This window comes from Genypterus blacodes, unplaced genomic scaffold (assembly GCF_046128005.1).
Source record: "Genypterus blacodes isolate CSIRO-AG114 ecotype Tasmania unplaced genomic scaffold, CSIRO-AGI_Gbla_v1 ptg000036l_1, whole genome shotgun sequence".
In the NCBI taxonomy this organism is placed as follows: Eukaryota; Metazoa; Chordata; class Actinopteri; order Ophidiiformes; family Ophidiidae; genus Genypterus; species Genypterus blacodes.
This window is the reverse complement of record NW_027466849.1, coordinates 944778-964272: the sequence shown is the minus strand read 5'-3', so window position 1 is coordinate 964272 and position 19495 is coordinate 944778. Positions and strand designations below refer to the sequence as shown.

Genomic DNA, 19495 nt, shown 5'->3' with positions numbered 1-19495 from the left:
CTCAAATAGGTCCAAAAGGGAAATGAATCAGAAAAAACATCTTAATGACATCATGGACTCAGCAGATGTGCCATGTACATCCTGAGTTGTAAATAAAGGACAGTAAGAGAACCTGTAAAACAGCCAAGAAAAACAATATCATTTCTTAAGTGTTTTTATTTTGAAGTCTTCATGATTTTGCTTTCCCCTCATACAAACCACAAAAAACCTCACGAGAATCTCACAACCTGACATCTTTAAAGATTAACACTTGGTTTAGATGATGCAGGAGCTTCATTAGGAGTTGATCCCAGCACAGAAAAATAAAGTAGCAACAAACCTTCATCCACAGGTTCAATTATCAAAATCTAGCAGAATATGCTCACGCTCTCCCCACATTAGTCTAGGTGAAAACAAAAGATTGTTAAAGGATCCAAACAGCAAAATAAATTAGAAAATAAACACAAGTGGACTGTAAAAACGCTATTCTTAAAAAAATAATTGAGTAACAGGTAGAGTACAGTTTGTCACGTGTTTATATTATATCAGCTGATTTTGATCATGGATGGTATAATCACATTAAAAAAAAGTAAAAGTAATTGTGTCACATCTAAGGAACAGCTGGAGCATGAAGCTGAAAACATAAGAGGAAACGTAAAGGTTTGTTTTTTTAGATCAAATCAAACAATGCAAGCACAGATTTTACAACAAACATGATGCTTACTGAAATCCATCCTACACAAGAGCTGTGGGATTCTACTGGGATCAGGCTACATCATGGAAGTGATCAGCAACTCTTCATACAGCACAGAGCAGTAGTTACTCCATCACACAGCAAGGTGTCGCTGCAGAGTTCTGGCCTCATTGACTAAGGCACTGACACGTCTTTGAACGTATTCTTTTCATTTCTCATCATTTATAGCGGAGCCGACCTGAAGCGTCAAAGCTACGGTTCTTCTAATGGCCACTAGATGCTGCTCCATAAAACCTAAGACTTAAATGGATTCTTATGTTCCCTCGCAGCAAGTACCCAAAAGTATGAAGCCCCTTAAAATGCAAATAAAACATTGATGAGTTCATCCCAAATTGTAGCATTTTAATGGATAAGTCAATGGATTCTAATTTATTGAGCAATTATTTTTTTAAGGTATTTCTGCGTTGTTTAAGGGGGTTTAAGCGGGAAAACTGCCACTTTAATTCAATTTAATTTACCAAAAAATATTTAACTGCCCCCTTAATTTGTAATTTAAGGGACCCTAATTTTTCAGGGTTGGAGACAATTAATGGAACTTTATTTTATTCTTCTGCATGGCTTAAGGGGGATTTGGATGAAAAATAATCATTTTAAAGCCACACCCCTTGAGCACCCAAGTGAAACATTAAGGCCCTTAGAAAGTTCCAGGACCATTTTAAGGGGAGGTTTTCAATGTAATTTGTAAAACCTTTAACCCTTGAATGATGCAGAAAGTCTAGTCAAAATACCTACTTAAAATTCATCAATTAAGCCATTAAGATTTCGAATAAATCAATCGATAAATCAAATAAAGTTAAATTCAGCCTATCACAGTCAGTCGTGGTGGTTGCCTCTTGTTCATCCCACCTCGGCTCCCTCCAGGCTCGAATTTGGATGTCCTGTCTCTTTGGTGACATCACAGAAGCTGCGTCCACGACCAGATGTCTTCTGAGACTACCGGTCTTTCATCTCAAATGGACACATTCCATTGGCTGATTTCCAAAAAACTTGGACGATGACCATCAAAAAGCAAAGAGGGCCGGGTTTCATGGAGCGAGCGAGTCTTACAGCTTGTGATTGGCCCTGGTGTTTCTGAGTGTAGTTGTACCACTGGCTGGGTGAGCAGAGAGGGCGGGGCCATCAGCAGGAGGCGGCATGGACGTAGTTTGCAGGGTAGAGGCCAATCTGACCGCTGCTCAGCTGTCCTTTACACCAACCCTGCTCGTCTTCCTCCCCCAACTTCAACAGCTCTTCGCCTGCACAGAAACAGATCACAATTAGAAGTACTCAGATATTTTAACATTTGGCCCTTCTCAAGATCCAAGACCATTAGCTCCTTCAAACCACGACTCTGCCTTTGTGTACAAATCAAGTCAACTGCCCCTTAGACTTTGTCCCTCACCCCATACCTTTACAAATGAGTCCTCATACATTCTGATAACGTTCTGTACGTATACAAACTGTACATACAGGTTCATCTGGTTCATCTGCATATACTACATGGACAAAACCAGAATGATTTGACCTCAGGCTGAGTGAACACTTCAGCCAGTAGAGCCAATTTGAGGATAACCACAAATCATGTTCTTGTTTATTTATTACACTGTGTTCATACAACCAGTTTCCCACTACATGATGGGATTCACAAATCATGATGAGCATTAAGAGGCCAACTAATCACTGTAACCACCTGAAGCCACAATGTGTGTTTGGCAGTGTTTTACAATAGTCAATATACATTACAACAATTATATATATATCAATATTATAATTGTTTTATAGTTGTTGTTGTTGTTATTACAGATTGAGGCAGCTTTTCAATGTTTAGGAAGATAAAAAAAAAAAATCCCCAAATGGATTTTATTCCCAACAGGACTGCTCTTGGTGTGGGTGAGGCAGGTCAGTATCCACACCATTTAAGTTCTTTGTTTTCAATGAAGAAAGCAAACTGAAATGGAAAATTAGTTGATCAAAATAGAAGCAGGGCTGTTGGGAGGCTTCTTCTCCTGTGACACAGCTGCAGCCATCATGCACGAGCTGCAGCGAGGCCTTCCGTCACTTTTTTTACTTTTGAAAAGCTTCAGTTCTCCAAAACACTCCAACATTGTGAGTCACTCAATGAAATCACAACCCATTTTCCACAATTTAGGAAAATGACAATTCCAAAAACAAGAAGCAATAAAACACTCTGCGGTCTTTACCTCTGTGATGCCACTGGTGTTAAGCATTAGTAGGGGTTAATACCTGCTTTAAAGCTGAGCTCATCGGCTTCCTGGCCCATGTAATCATAGAGCGCTCGGACGTGCACCCCCTCTACCTGCTCCACCTCGTCTTCCACCAGACCATTCACTGCCAGAACCTTTTTAGGACTCTCCTCATCAGACCAGTCCGACGAATAGTCTTTCATCCTGAGAGAGAGAATCACAGCAAGACAGAGAGATGTAGGACAATGGAAGCAGGTCACTCACTCCATAATGACAGACATCCAAGGACTTAATGTCAAAATAATACATTTTTGAATTTGAATTTAAAACGGTTATACCATTATGACTTTAATTGACCACCAGATGGAGCACTTTGGTCTGCTGAAGTTACACACAAACACACAGCTTGCTGCCTGGCTACTAATTAGGTTGTGTTATGTACAGAATCTCAACTCCTCAGGGTGACTACAAGCTAATGACACAGCACATGGAGAGACACACACACACACACACACACACACACACACACACACACACACACACACACACACACACACACACACACACACACACACACACACACACACACACACACACACACACACACACACACACACACACACACACACACACACACACACACACACACACACACACACACACACACACACACACACACACACACACACACACACACACACACACACACACACACACACACACACACACACACACAAAAGAGCATTGCAGTCTTGTATTTACTTTGGTCTTAACAGCCCACAGTTGTACGGTGAGTTAAAGTCCTGTCCTATTTGATTTATTACAGTGTGTTTGCTTTTGTGCTATGCAATAAGTGTGTGTACACAGAAACACACACACACCCTGCAAATATTGAAAAGTAAGCAAACCCATTTCCTTTGCTGTTTGCAAGGCTTAAGATGTTAACTTCAAAGCTTACTGCTAAACCTCGCTTGCTTCCCATTCAATAACACGTGTGTGAGCTGTCTCACATCAGTCACACTGACGAACAAATGGGATGATGGGAGAGAACAACGATGGGATTCAATGACTGGACAGTAAAGATGATGGAACAGTCAGATGTACCAACAGCAGGATACAGGGATGATGGGACAGTAAGATGATGGGAGGGAGATGTGATTGGACATGTGAATGATAGGACGGCAGGTTGATGGGACAGCAGGAGTTGTGATCCTACCTGCTGTTGTCTGTGATGGTGAGGGGACTGGGTGGGACGTCCTCTCCTCCTGAGGAAACGATGTTGGTGAGGGTAACCACGTTGTCCTCAGAGTGGCCACTTCTCTCCTTCTTGCTGATAGAGCGGCTGGCCTCTGGAGACCACTCCTACACACACACAAACACATGCTGCTTATACGTGGGTAATTAATCAGTCAGGGTTGATCAGCACAGCAGATGTGTAGTTTCAGAAGCTTGAAGTGAAATTAATTTGATGTTAGATTTATTTAAAGTGTCGATTTGACACACACACACACACACACACACACACACACACACACACACACACACACACACACACACACACACACACACACACACACACACACACACACACACACACACACACACACACACACACACACACACACACACACACACACACACACACACACACACACACACACACACACACACACACACACACACACACACACACACACACACACACACACACACACACACACACACACACACGGAAGTAAGGAGCTGTGGATATAGTTACGCTTATTTAGTTACAGTGTGTGTTTGAGAGAGAGAGAGACGGACAGGGACAATAGGAAATGTCCTTAGATGTTTGAAAGGCCTTGACATGGGGGATACTAGTCCTCTAAAATGACAACACTTTGCTACTCTCCACTTTTCATAAGGTGTAAATGGTTTTATTTATAGGTTTTAACTCGCAGCATGGTCCTCACTAGCACAGTTACACAGATGTGTGTGTGCTTTGGGACAATGGTTCTATGTTTGCGTGTCAGTGGTGCTGTGGGAACGCCAGCAGATTCCTCAGAGGACACAAGCGATCCACGTCTTCCTGCCAGCCTCTGTCTCAGCTCGAAAACACTCAGAGACACAGTGTGTTCAGCTTGTGTCTTGGGTTTTACTGCACTGAAAACTAAAAGAAACACTACTCCACATGTTTAATCATCAGAATAACTTATTTAAAGGTAGTTCATGTTAAAACAATACTCTTGGCCAAACTAACAGATCTATTTGTTTAATGGTCTGTCAATCGTGTCACGCTCAACTCTGACAAAAGTTGAAAATAAATGCGATTCAACTAAACCCGACTCATCTGCACTCTCGCTTCCATGTCAGTTTACAAAACGTGAAGTAATAGAACTGGCTGGAAATGAGTATCAGTCCAGAATTCCTTGACCTTGTCCTGCGTTGCTTTCGAGCTGCTCTTCCTTTGCTCTCCCCCCCTCCCCACCTTGGAATGCTGAAATCCCTGTGCTCTTAAGAGTCGCCGTCACTGCTAGAGAGCACAGACCGCTTGGAAGAGGGGAAGTCGGTTAGACATTATGGGAGTTCAGTGTCGGTAGGAGGGTGTTAAATCCTGCAGGTGCCCCCACCGACCAATAGGAGTCACGATTACAGTGGCACGGATGACAAACAGACAGCACAGTCAATAATGTAAAAGGGGTAGATTGAGGGTAACAAAAACCCACGTCATCTTTGGAGGGAGGAGGCCGCAGGTGTTGAGCTGTTTACTCAGCCTGAGAAATTTCCCAAATCTCTCACTACAAGTCCAAAAGTGTTTATTCTGACATGAACAAACAAAGCATGAAGGAGTAACTGCTCCTGCTTTTCGGGTTTGGTCTGAGGTGTGGTTTTCTCAGAAACCTGCAAGCGGTTATATGGAGAAAGGTGGATTTGAAGATACATGTCTTGCACAATTTAGTATAATCTGTCCTCTCTTTTGTACGAGTTGTAATATAAGAATCTGGGTCTGGAACACACACACACACTGCCTATGTGCAGCTGCCAAAAATAAAAATGGAGCGTGGGAGGCATCCAGACGATTCTATCTCCTTTATGAGGGAACAATTGGGTCTGCGGAGCTTTTCATAGAAAGAAAAGACCACGACACGGGGATCACAATGAATCTTCGGCTCAACACCAGGAAGAGATGCGAATCTGGACAAAGCTGCGTGTAACCGATAACAATCAGTTCTAATATCCTGCGTTTAGATTCACTGAACCTCTTAGGACAGTTTCTTTACTTCTGAGGAAAATCTCAAGATTGACTGACATGCATAGAAGTTCAGTACTTATTATTATACTTATATATATTATCATTCTTATTTCATTTGTTAAGGTACATTGTATATTTTGACATGACTTATGAGAGGAAAGCTGACAATGTTAAATATTTTCATAGACTGAACATAATGCAATATACAGATTTGTGTGTGTGTGTGTGTGTGTGTGTGTGTGTGTGTGTGTGTGTGTGTGTGTGTGTGTGTGTGTGTGTGTGTGTGTGTGTGTGAGAGTGTGTGTGAGTGAGAGGGAGAGAGGATTCCAACATTCCTGACCCACTCAAAACTCTGTAAGACAACGAGGCTTTGACTGGAAACCTGTTTAATATTCAACCCATCTTGCACACACACCCCCATGCACGTGTGTGTAGGTGGGGGTGTGTGTGTGTCCATGTCCAGCCTCACCTCAAACTGAGGCCAGTTCATGCTCATGCCTGGTCCGTGTGTGTTTCTCCACCATCTGAGATCGTCCATGTCATTGGCTGCTCGGATGGTCTGACCCAGGTCCAGGTAAAGACTTTTGAACCTGTGGACAAACACAACCAATCAGCACACATTTGCCTCATTCCTCTACTTCAAAGGCTTGCAACACAGCTGAAATACCCATGTACTCTTTATTACACAGATACATTTACAGCAGCTAATTCCACACACACACAAGCACACTGTGTAATGGGGGGGGGGGCCGGCCTCTAAATCTCCAAAGGCTCTTAGAGAAAGAGTTGGAATTCTAGATAACACGATTATGTGCTGCATATTTTCTGTGCCGCACCACGTTTGCTCTGTGCAGGTGTGAGGGCGATAAGAGGGAAGCAAACAGTCAATTGTGGATGTTGGCCTGTTAAATTGTTCCTTTCTTCATTCTACATACACAGGGCCTGGTAGGACTATTCTTTATCACATATTTCATGTCCAACTGAGCTCATTCACAAAGTCTGAGTTACTTATGTTACCTACCGTCAGACCCTGCAGACAATAACGTGACTTTATGTTTACTGAACTCCTTCACGCTGTCACTTAAACCCAAACAAAAGCTGTGTCCCAAAGGTATATGATGTGCACCACTCTAAGTAGTGGAGTGTTTTAAGCAGTAGTGCACAAAATATGAACATACTTAAAACCAAGTACGAGCTGTGAAAGCAACATGTTCCCTCACAGACTTGTCGGCCCCTCAGATCACAACTATGAACTCAACGCTCCCGCTGACGGGCGTCATTTACATTTATGAATCAGCCGAGGCTTTGGCGCCCAGGACCCCGACACCTGCACGTACAGATTAAGTGTAATGATATTTTTGAATTCAGCCTGATCAGGATCTGAATCAACTGCCAACCAGGAAATTAACCAACCACTTGTGTTCAGACAGACTGAACTGATTGATTTACATCATTGTGTACTTTTCTTGAAAAAGTGTTCTTCCTTACAGATTATATTAGGTTTTTATCATCATTGCAAAACTTTCAAATCAATGCAACCATGGTAACAGTGAACTGTTTAAATAAAAGAAAGGTCAATAGTTAATGGGCAACAGCTTGAGTTTTCCATTAACTCCTGTGTACACAAACTCTGTGCCATTACTGCATCCCTGTGTTAATTGTCATGGATCATATGACCCGTTTTGTTTTGGGGATAGGGGATGGGTGTGTGTGCGTGTGCGTGTGCCCATCCTACCCGTCTCTGATGGACAGGTCGAGGTGTGTGTGCATGTCCAGCAGGACGTCTTTGAAGAAGCGCAGCCTCTTGCGCTCGGCCTCCTGGGTGAGGTCAAACACCTGCTCCATGTCCTCCATGTATCGGGGGTTACAGCGGTTCAGCTCCTCCAGGGCCTTTGAGTAGCGATCCTGCGCCTGATACACACCAGCACACACACGCACAGAGCACATACCTGAAATTACTTGGACTATATTGCAGTATAATCTGTCTTCATTGCATTTTCGCCAATACAGATGGGAGTCAAATGGAGTCAGTGGTTGATCTTTGATACTGATCGCCCTCACTTGGCGTTTTATGTTCTGAATTATTCTTTCATATATGTGGTTGAACAAAAACAATCAGACTCTTTGGGGCCTCGAGTGTCTTTGCATGGAGTAGAGACAAGCCAGCTCATGTCTCATAATTTAAAACACACACATGCGTTTGCTGGTCCCTCTGACACACCCAGACTGGAATAACTGTGTGTGTGTGTGTGTGTGTATATGTGTATGTGTATGTGTGTGTGTGTGTGTGTGTACTTTGTCAGACTCCTGGTTGCAGCGCTCCGCTCGGACTGTGTACTTGCGAACTTCTTCCTGTGACTTGGCAGAGTCTGCCTTGGCGTGTGTTTCCCTGGTAACCGCTGTCCACTCCTCTTTTTTGGCTTGATGATAGCTCTTCTTACTGGATTCCACCTTGTGTCACCCACACAGAAGCAGACAGACACACCCATAGAGAGACAGACAGACACATTAACTCATGTGCCTCTGAAATCAGTAACAAGTCATATTAGATATACAAAAGTGTATTTTTCTTAAGATTCAAATACATATTTTACTAATAGAAGGTGAAGAGCACAACAGAGAAAGAAGTTGCTGCTGAACAGAGTGAATGAACATCCCAAACACACACTGAACGTGATGACAGAATGGCAGCTCTCACCTCCTTCAGTTTTCGGACCCAGGGTTTCTGGGCCTTGCGGAAACCGTCGTCCGTGTCCTTGGTCTCCCTGAAGCCCCCCATCATCTGTTTGTGGAAGGCGTCCTTCTGCCAGTTTCGAACCTTCTCGCTGTCCTCCACCGCCAGCCGTTCCCGCAGCTCCAGATGCAGCTCGCTCAGCCGCTCGGCCGCCTGCATGAAGGCGTGCCACGCCTTCTCCAGGGTGCCGTACTGAGGACCTGCCAAAAGATGACCACATCCAGTTCAGCATGAAACAATAAGATGACTGCACCCAGCAAGGACACTGTGGTAATAAATGACAGAATGGGATTTTAGACAAGGTGGACTTCAGTTGCCATGTTTTTGGACTCACCTTTCTCCACAGTGCCCCTCCATCTCTTAGCCCAGTCACTGAGTTGCAAAGCGTAGCTCTTCTCAATTTTGGCTCTTTCTTGGAAGCAGCTGACCAGCTCGTTACACAGCCGGTGACCGTCATCAATCCGCTTCACCGTCCTCTTGTAGTTCCCTGGCTGCACATGTGTGAGCAAACAGAAAGTGATTACAATCCTTATCTAATAATTTGGTACTTGTACAGTATACATTTCCTTTTAATAAATGAACTCCCAAGACATTTCTATATTAAAAACACAAACAGTTTGTAGCTGCATTGCATGCCATATGCTTATTAATGACTATGGCCGCTCAACACTGATGATTAACAGCATCTCTAGGAAGAAGAGCTGTTACGGGTGGCTGGAATATTCATATATCAACACCGTCTTTGTGATCGTTTCAATAAGAAATCTGACAATGCATCAATGCGCACACACAGCTGTGTCAGAGCAAATGCATGTCTGTTTCCCATCATTCATTAATTCCTGTTGTTTATGAAGATTTACCCAATCAAAATGACATTACAACATATCAGACTGGTGTTTTTCTCTCTCCCTCTGATGGAAACCACATAACAAAGATGACCTCTGACACAAACTGCCTGTTGTCAATTAGGATTTGGGGAAGCTTCCCACCCGTTCATTGCCACCAGTGTAAATGTTTCACAATGCATCTGACCTCAGCTAACTCTTTTCCTTTATGCTGGATAAACACATGAATGTTTTCAAAAGCTCCCAAAAAGGTTCACACAATAATGTCTTCTTAGGCTTGTATGTTAATTTACACGTTTTGTTTTTGAATACAATTCCCTACCTCCCAGAAGCTGTCAGAGCTCCCCAGCTCACTAACGTCTCCATTGGAGGACATTCTGGGGTCGTCCTTACAGCACGGAATGGTTGCGGCTGGAGAAAAGACTGGAGGGAGAGAAGGAGAGAGAGATGGTGAGAGAGAGTACATGTTTCAAATAAGCAAACAATCTGAGTTTAATCAAAAAGGGTCAAAGAGCAAACACTTCAGAGCACCTCTATGTTTCGCCTCAGAGACAGTTTCAAAGGAATAACCTTTGTCTGTTACGGGGATCAAACCTGATCAGATCTTCCACTCATTCATTCAGTCAGTCGTTCAGTGTCAGCACAATACAGCAGAACAAAAACATGACTGAGACATCACTCACAGGCCCATTTTCCCTTTTCTCCACACTGCTAGACTGTCTGGGTCCGACAAACACTGACCCACTGTCACAAACGTCTGCTCCACTACCAAAGCAGGATTCCATTAGAGGCTGCTTGTAAACAACGGGTCTCATTCATCGACGGGATACACAAACATTCATACGGAGACATCATCAACTGGCATGAAGACAAACTTTTCTCTACGCTCAAACCAGTCCATCCAGCCTGAGGAGCGACACATCCTCTGTACCTCAACATGACCTGAGCCCACCTCTGCATATGAAACCCTTTACACGGTTCAGTGACGTGACAATTCTGCTCTGTAAAGCATAGACACAAGACTGCAGAGAGAAGAACAGTCAGGTCAACCGATGAATACTGGAGCCGGACCTAAAAACGATTCAATAAGTGAATTTGTTACCGGGCAAACCGTTCTCATGTTCGCGACTCGTATGCAGAGCACTTGCTGTTTTAACCCACTGTGGACTACAGTAATCAGCTGAGAGAGCAGGCTGCTGCTAAATTAGACACAGAGGAGGTTGGTAGGCTGGGTGAGCCATGCAGGTCTTCTGTGTGGGAGTGCATCTAAACAAAGCTCATGCAATTAAGACAGACTAAAGGACTATTATTACCACCAGACACCAGCCAACGGCAGGAAAACAGACATGTGCTAACCTGTGCTACATGCTAAGACTGGGCCCAGCCTTGGATTCAAAAAAACCCAACATCAAGTGTGTGTGTTTGCGTTCGTGTGTGTGTGTTGTGTCACTGTTTCAGATGAGCTAAATGTTGACACTCAGCACAGGACTGCTAATCCTCTTCAGCTGAGCTTTAATTGTTTCTCCACACCGGACAAATGGAAGTAAGAGAATATGTGTGTGTGTGTGTGTGTGTATACGTGTGTGTAGTATTCTTGGAAAGGAGGAATCTGCTACCAGCATGCTAGAACACGAGCAAGTATGGGAAACAGACTTCACAAGGGCTCACTAATTATGTACCGCACACACAGTTCATCCTACAGTGTGTGTGTGTGTGTGTGTATGTGTCATTGGGTGCGGCTCATTGAAACTATGCAGGGCTGCTTCTACCTGTAGTACCTCAGTACCTAGTGTACAGACGCTGGAAACACAGCTTTGGAAAGTAATTCCAAGTAAAATATTGGGGATATGGGAAAGTCTTAAGGACTTCCTTAACAAGGATCCTGCACTTAATTCAGCAGTTTTCATCCAAGCCATAATGATCATAATGACCCACAGTGACCTTCAACAATGTGCGTCTGTTTACTGAGAAGGAAGATCACAGCTAGGAACTCCCAGGGGTCAGTGTGTGCATTGTGTGTGTGTGCGTCAGCAGTCACACAGTAACTACAGCAGCGAGCCATAGAGGATTAGATGTGACACAGACATATAGACACCGACTGACCTCATAAGCCTGTGGACCAGGTCACTGAGTACTGAGATACTGTAATACTCCGAGAAAAGCTATCAAAGGGGGGATCTGCCTTGGGCTATAATTCTCTGTAGAGACGACCTACCAGCACAAAACCCAAACATTTCAAGCACAGATGAATCTGGTGAATGGGCTTGTAGTCACTATGCACCGTGTGTTTGTGTTTCCATGGAGAATGTTTAAATCCACTCGGTCACTGGCCATGAACTTCAGTTCAATCCCCTCACTTTGTACATGCGCACACACAGACAGAGAGAGAGAGAGAGAGAAAGAGAGAGAGTCCAGGAAGTCAAGGGCCTGCTGGAGATGGACATTAGTTTCTGTCCAATTATGCTACAGCTGACATGACTTATGACTACAGCTTTTTTCAGACATCATTATGAAATGTTTATATGTAATCATTAAACATTCATCATTCATAGGTGTGTTTTGCACACAAGATTTGACATTCACAAAGACAACAGTCCATCACACTATGTATTGCTTTTCCAGATTAAAGATACTAACAATTGAGACAATTATTATGAATCCTTGTTTTAAACTTTTCTTAGAATTTCCAAAAGTCCTTCAACTCCAGAATGGGAGATATGTTGCTTGTGCTCATTTCCTTCATGTTTATAGGTAACACAATAGGCTTCTGTTTTGTCTATTGTCAAATCCAAACCATTCCGAATAGAGCAAGCGTCTCCAGAGGAATCCTTAAAGAGACAGTAGCTTTCACAATAGGCCCTAAAAGAAATTAAGAGCACACAAATGTGGATAATAGGTCATCTTTAGGCTTGTTTTTGTCTTTTTCCATTTAGTCCAATTACAACCCAAGGGGAATCCAAAAGTTGTGGGCAATCCCTGATTAAAAAAACAGCACATTGTCAGGCCTGACTGATAGAACACAGCAGGGCTTTTTAAAAAGGGCAAATGGATGGAAGGAACAAGAAGGTGGGGTGAAAGATGAGAGGAACACGAAAGTGAAGCTTAGGGATGGATAAGCAATGAAGCGAGGGAGGTGAGTAAAAACATGGTTTTGGATGAGCTGAGCGGCTCGCCATGGAAAAGGCATGTTTAAGAGACGGATACTGCAGAGGTTTCCATAGAGACGCAGCAGGGCAGAGGAGGAGGAGGAGGAGGGGAGGGAGGAGGATCCAAGGTTTCTGTAACACAGCTGACAGGGATGTGTAGCTGATTTGAAGAGCTCAGTGAGGTACAACTGAATGGGTAAATATCACGCACATACGTGATAATTACCCATGTGTGTGTGTGTGTGTGATGCCATAGACAACCATTAAGACTGCTTGACCTGTGTTAACACTAGGTTACCACTAGGTTGCAGCAAATACAGCCAGCTTTAGACTGAGGAATTGCATGTTTCTAGTTTGTCATGATTTTGTTGCACAGATCGGCTTTTATTAGACTAAAAGGTCAATGACAACTGGTCAATTACTTGTAAAAAAAACAACTGAAGTTGTGAAATCCCAAATGGGCCCACGCACGCACACACACTGAATAAATGAGTCACATATCAGATGACATTAATGACAGAATTGCCTTTGTGTCTGTAATCTGAGATCTGTAGTTGAGGAACAAAGACTTCCACTCCTTTCACTTGGTCTCCTTTGGCCTTCTGGTTCATTGTGATGTGTGTATGTGGATCAGATTTTGGCTTAAGAAGAATTTCAGTTCCACAAAACCAACTATTTCAAGCCATTTAAAGTGAACATTACCCAGATTTTCAAATTATTGCTCATTTAGGGTCTATTTTGAAATGGTTGTAATGCTTCAATATGCAAAAAAACACTTATCCTTTCCACTCTTCCTTGCAACAGTGTCACTGCACACACTGAGTGAAAATACACAGCATTGTTGGGACATCGCCCTGAAAAGATGCTCTGTTCCGATTGGCCAGCCACTGGCCTCATACTTGGTGGGTGTGTCTCATCAGGTGTTTAGCCGAGAAAATTTATATGTTACAGAAATAAACGACCAATCAAAAATGAAGTTTTTTGGACAGTTCTGAATGGTTTTTTTAATTTCATGCATTTGATTATTTCCCTCTACTGCATGTCACTTATCTGAGCAACACATTTCATTCTAAAACTACCACAGTGGTGTTAAATCAATTCATAAATTCTACCATACATACTTGGAACACTTACTGAAACTGAATTCCTGTTCTCGGATTCAATATTTTGCAAAAATGGGTCGATTGGAGAGAAAGATATGGATTGTCAGGGTGAGAGAGGGAGATTCTGGTGGTGGGTTTATACAGAAGTGGGTCAGGCCAGGCAGGGCACAGGGTGGGGGTGGGAGCGGACGGGGAGGCAGATCCAGACCTCATAAGCTGGGAAACTCACCGTCATTAATCTGATTAATGTACAACAACAGTTCCAGTGCAGCCAAGCCTCCAACACTGTACAATCTCTGACTTGATTTGTTTTCTCTTTCTACAATTTTACTCTTCGTTGTCTGTCAGTTGTCACTTGAAAGGCTTCACTACACAAACACCTTTAGAAGACAGGACAACAAATTTAGACAAAAATTGACTGATTTAAGAGCGATAAACAGGGTTTACCCGAGCCATATCATAATCTCTGCTACATCTACATTAATAAGGTGTCAAAATATTGAAGTTAAGTGATTTGTTTTGTTTTTCTGTTTTGATTACCTATTGAGACTTTCTTTAACATCAGATTTGGTTTGAAATGACCAGGAATGCACATTTAAGCTTAAAACCTTAGCCTAAAAACAGAGGTATCAATTTTTGCAAATCAATCCCTCACAAACACGCAGCTGAGACATGTATGAACAGAAGCTCTCAGATACTTTTGGACTACTGTGACTCTGCCAAGAGCTGGATCAACAACAGAAGCAGCTGAAACAGAGCTCTGCTGTGTTGAAGCCAGGAATATGAACTTGACAAAAAGATGCTGAAGTAGAAAGCAAAGAAGATTATGGGTTACTATAAAAGTAACAAGTTATTTGGAGATGTACAAAACCTGCTTTGTTTTGACATACTTCAAATGCTGAGGGAGTTGCTGTATGACGAGGAGCAAAAGCTCTGTAAAAACACTCTGTAAAATCCCACCAGCTGCTTTATGAGCTTCGTTTCCATGAAACAGCGTGTTAGGTTTAGCTGTGCATGGGGTTTCTCTCAAATGTCAACAGGATGTGATTTTCAGGGCCTTTCCTACAGTGGTCTCATCCCAGAAGTTAGCAGAGTGAAGACTGAAAGAATGCAGAGGGTCGTCCCTCCTCATCGCCACACCCAACAACATCAGGTTTGAAGCCAACAGTACACGAGATAAAAGGACATTTAGGGTTTTGTTAAGCTGCTCTTGAATAAATTGTTCATTTGCATTACAATCTCAGAAGTATTCCTTTAAAGATTCGCTGAATCATGCCACACACACTTCACGCTTTGTAAAAGTCAGTCCAGAACATTTTAAGTAATCCTCAAACAACCCAACCAACCACATAGAAGCCCACAGGGGAAACATGACTTCCTTCATAATTAAGGAATGTCCCCGCCAACAAACTGTCACAACAAATTATAACTGGGATTTGAAGCAGATTCAATATTTGATTCATATTCAATGAAATGCTCTCAAAACACAACACGGACCAAAACAAGAGGAGATGGCCACCCAGAGTGACACGAAGACTTACCTTATCAGAGACGAAAACAGATGGACAGATGTCCAAATGCAAGACAGCCTGTGTCTCAGTGGGCCTGACAGAGAGGGACAGTGGGAGAGGAAGGTCCCTCAGGACGAGATGCGTGTTGGGAGGAAACAGAGAGAGGCTGTTAGAAAGCAGAGCAGCATGCGGTTAGATCTCCAAGCAGCTCAGGGTTGGGAAGACAGATGAGGTCCAGCTTTGGAGCCGCTGCCCGTTTTAAGGCTGTGTGAGGGCTGAAGGTGGAACATTCTGGGTGTCGCAGTGAAATGCCACACATGGAGCATCTAATGAAACAGCTACAAACTAGCTGCCGCTACATAGGGAGGTCAGAGGAGTTAAATCACACCTCTAAAATTACCCACCTGACCTATGACTTTGGAGGGAGCTGTCATATTTGAAAGCTCATAGCAGAGACATTTTGAATGAATTAGCCAATTTACTACACTTCATGGACATTTATTCTCACCCACTGTCGTATGGATATGACACATATCTAGACCAAATTTTTATTTAACCGTTACATTATGATGTCATTATCGTTCATATCCTATGCACTGTTAAATGCCCTACCTACAACAATAATAATGACACTAAAAATCAAAGTAGGCCACCGTGCCTCACAAATTAGAAACCTGTGCATTTTCAAAAAACACACACACAATAATCCTAAAACATTTCATCATGCTGTGTTAAATTGTAAAAGAAAAGCACTGGTGTGGTCCTTTAAATCTTAAACATCTGCACTCTAGGCGCAGTCTCGGGTTAATATTACTTCCTTATACTGGAAATTACAGTTTATCTACTGATCAAGCTTTAAGGGGGACTCCACCATTAAACTTAATTTGATGTGTAATATCTTGGCATTGATACAGCAGAGCTCCTATAAAGATCATGTTTAAAATATGCAAAGCAGAGCCAGCAGGACCCTTGTGTTTTAGTGGCGAGACCCTCTTGAAATTATGAATCCAGGTGGTTAGTAACAAACACCAAATGCTTTAAATTGGTTTGAAAGCTCAGTCATGTCAGGGGTTAGATATTAGATATTATAGAGCAATGCAGAAGGAGAGTGAAGTGTTTTAAATCCGACAAACTATTGGATGTCTTGGGTATGGATTGGATATGCGTCTTTAACACAGTACAGTCATCATTTCCTGAACCTACCACAGTGTTAGTTTATTGACAGAAGTTCAGTGAAGACATACATATCAGCTATCAATGACACACCTAAATTCCTGGGACATATCAGAGCAGCTCACCCTACAGCCTGAGGCCTCGTCTAACTGACAATGACTCCTCAGAGAATTCTCTGGGAGAGGGAGGAAGAGAAAACAAAATGAAACCAGATCACAGAGAGGCGGAGTTCAGAAGACCAGAGACTGAGTCAAAGAAATGGATGGCTCAGCCTTGTTTCCACAGACAGCTCATTTCTGAAAACCACATCAGGGAGGCCACGTTGGGCCAGGATGTCCTCTATGCCAGCTCACCCAGCCCGTGAATGCAGCACAGGCCAAGGCCCAGCTTGGCACAACCTGTGGTACGTAGCATCAAGCACTGCCAAAGATTAATCCTGAACCTGCTGCTGCTCTCATTCACCACCAGTGCAGCACGAAGCCCAAACTCAGATAGTATATCAACATTATTTCATCTCTCAATAAAGAAGTTTTTGTGGCTCTGCAATTTTGTGTCTTCATTTAAATCTGATGGTGGAATCTGTGCCATTGCAGGGCGTCCCAGTCGGTGGTCAACAAGATGCTCACAAGTGCCCCCATGCACCCTGTGAGTGAAGCCCACTTCATTATGGACTCCACAGAGGTCTAAATTCCTTAAGTCTTTGCCAAAGTGGCTGCTACTAATAGCAGGCCAAAATTAAGAGCGACATGTTGGGAGAGAATGCAGAGCCTGGAAAAGAAAAGCTTCACGTGAGTCAAACTGCAGATGAACTTTGTTCAGTGATGAATATATTCTGGTGATGTGTGTTATGTGCAAATGGTCAATAGTTTTGTAACCTAACATTCACTATCTAACATTGCAAAACCAACAAGTCTCTGCAATAGTTTTGGTTCATTGAACACCTGGGGTCAAGCGGCCCACAGGAACAAATTCTTTCTCTACAGTCTTGAAGCCCAGGCAGTGGTTTAGGACATACCCTACTAAATCTAAATAAATGCTAATGGCAAACATTAATGAAATACTTGTACCAAATTGGATAGATACAGGAAAGTAAACAGAAATTAGACAACATATTTTTGATCCCTGTTTAAAAGGGACTTAAAATAAACAGCATCTGAGCCGATAATGTCCCATCACAGCAGCAAAATGTTTGCAAGTTTAATTTCTAATTTTACTTCTGTTGCTGACCTGCGAGGTTTCAACAAATCAACATCAGATCATTAAGAACTGGCTAGTTGATGCTCTGCTTTGCCATTTTTCCTATTTCCATGAAATCCCTTCTGCCTGCAGGGTTTGGAGCCTGGAGTGGGGGGAGGTTTCTGCCTGTCTGCCTCACATATCCTCCAGCACTACAGCAGTTATGGGCTTCATACTCTGCCAAAGAGATTCTTAATGGTATCTGCCAGGATTTGAGCCCAGGGGAGGCCAGCACGATGACAGTTTTAGTGGTGATGGTTTTACACTGTAAAACAGTTGGGAGGAATATCTACAATCAGATCTCATCATTAAATGGAGCATTTCTTTGCTCTTTGGAAAGTATATTATAGATTAAATGACTGGTATAATACTGTAGCCAGAGTAGAATCTTTATCTTTTGAACAGTCTCACCATCAGCCTCCCGTTATTCCACAGAGACTTGTCTGTTGCAATGGAAAATCACATTTAACTGTTGTTGTCCCCCCTCTCCCATACAGGCTGCTGCGTTCTGATTGGTCAGCTGTATCAAACCTAATATACATCAACTTGAATCTTTTTGATCGTTTATTCTTGTTATATGCAAGCAAAAATAGTTGAAACCCCACTGGGAGTTCAAGCTATTGAATCAAAAAAATCAAAAGTTGATGATTTTGATGTATTTATTAGCAATAACACAGAAAACTAAACTATGTCTCATGTATATGCAAATTAAATGCTGTTGTGCAGTCAATGTAATTTGAAGACACGCAAGGCCATGAGGAGTGATTTGTCATCTAGAGAGTTTTAATAAAGAGTAATCAAGAGTTTAGATTTAATATCAATTAAACAAGTACCGTGCAGTGTTACCGTGCACTCGGTACCGAGGTATGGCACAGTTCGATTGTCGGTGCGACGGACAAAATATAGCATCGTCCGCTTATCTTACATCCAACAGATGTATGATAAGCAGATGTGAATACATTTAGACATTATAATCCCTCAGGTGTCGCCATGTGCCGTAAACAGATGAAGTGTTTTACCTGCTTCGCTCCGACCTGCAGGAAGGAACCAAAACAAGACTCCAGTCCTCCTCCCGGACCACCTTGTGCCTGACTCTCCTCAGCTTCACTGATTAATCTTCAGATCTTTATCAAATTACAAAAATAAAAAATAAAATTATGGGGTCAATCCTCCTTTACGCCTCCGATAACTGAGGCGTTTTGACATTCTTGTTCCGTCGACCCCCCGCAGCCATTTTATGATGAGATGTTCCAACTTTAAATTCACCGTGCGAAGTTCAATAATCACCGTTTGGACGTTTAAATTCCGCAGTGACGCTTTTCTTCCTCTGCTCACCGAAAGAGTTTAGTTGTATTCCGAGCGTGAAGTTGAAAAAAAATAAGACTTTGCCGGGTTTTCTTCAGTTTAGGTTGTGGGTGAGGTATGTATGTATGTGTGTATGTGTGTGTGTGTGTGTGTGTATGTGTGTGTATGTATGTGTGTGTGTAATGAGAAGCTGTTCGGTCGGAATCTTCATCATCCTCTTACGCCTCTTAACCCTTCACTGCCCACGCTGCCTTCACTGCCTGTTGGAATATACAGAAACGCGCCCGTACAACA

General features: G+C 42.7%; 1 protein-coding gene across 4 annotated transcripts; it reads right to left on the bottom strand.

Annotated features, from left to right (window-relative positions):
- Positions 1-138: 138 nt before the first annotated feature.
- On the bottom strand, positions 139-19403 carry pacsin3 (protein kinase C and casein kinase substrate in neurons 3). 4 transcript variants are annotated; one of them, XM_076146940.1, is made up of 12 exons: positions 19184-19403; positions 18916-19020; positions 15518-15581; positions 10050-10150; positions 9217-9373; positions 8847-9082; positions 8444-8599; positions 7884-8059; positions 6618-6738; positions 4133-4278; positions 2957-3120; positions 139-1968 (listed from the first exon to the last, which is right to left on the bottom strand). In XM_076146940.1, exons 4-12 carry the CDS (start codon positions 10101-10103, stop codon positions 1853-1855), a joined length of 1326 nt encoding a protein of 441 aa, XP_076003055.1. In that variant the 5' UTR covers positions 10104-10150; positions 15518-15581; positions 18916-19020; positions 19184-19403; the 3' UTR covers positions 139-1852. The 4 variants fall into 4 exon arrangements, with proteins under 4 accessions (XP_076003055.1, XP_076003053.1, XP_076003054.1 ...); XM_076146938.1 differs by lacking the exon at positions 15518-15581; XM_076146939.1 differs by lacking the exon at positions 15518-15581 and having other exon boundaries at positions 18916-19403.
- Between the last annotated feature and the right edge of the window lie 92 nt (positions 19404-19495).

Bases quoted from the DNA above. Each gene is read 5' to 3' on its own strand.
- pacsin3 (XM_076146939.1), bottom strand. From the start codon at position 10,103: ATGTCCTCCAATGGAGACGTTAGTGAGCTGGGGAGCTCTGACAGCTTC. The intron at 9,083-9,216 runs GTGAGTCCAAAA...ATCTTTTGGCAG, and splicing joins GAGGGGCACTGTGGAGAAAG to GTCCTCAGTACGGCACCCTG. The intron at 8,600-8,846 runs GTGAGAGCTGCC...GGGTGACACAAG, and splicing joins GGGTCCGAAAACTGAAGGAG to GTGGAATCCAGTAAGAAGAG.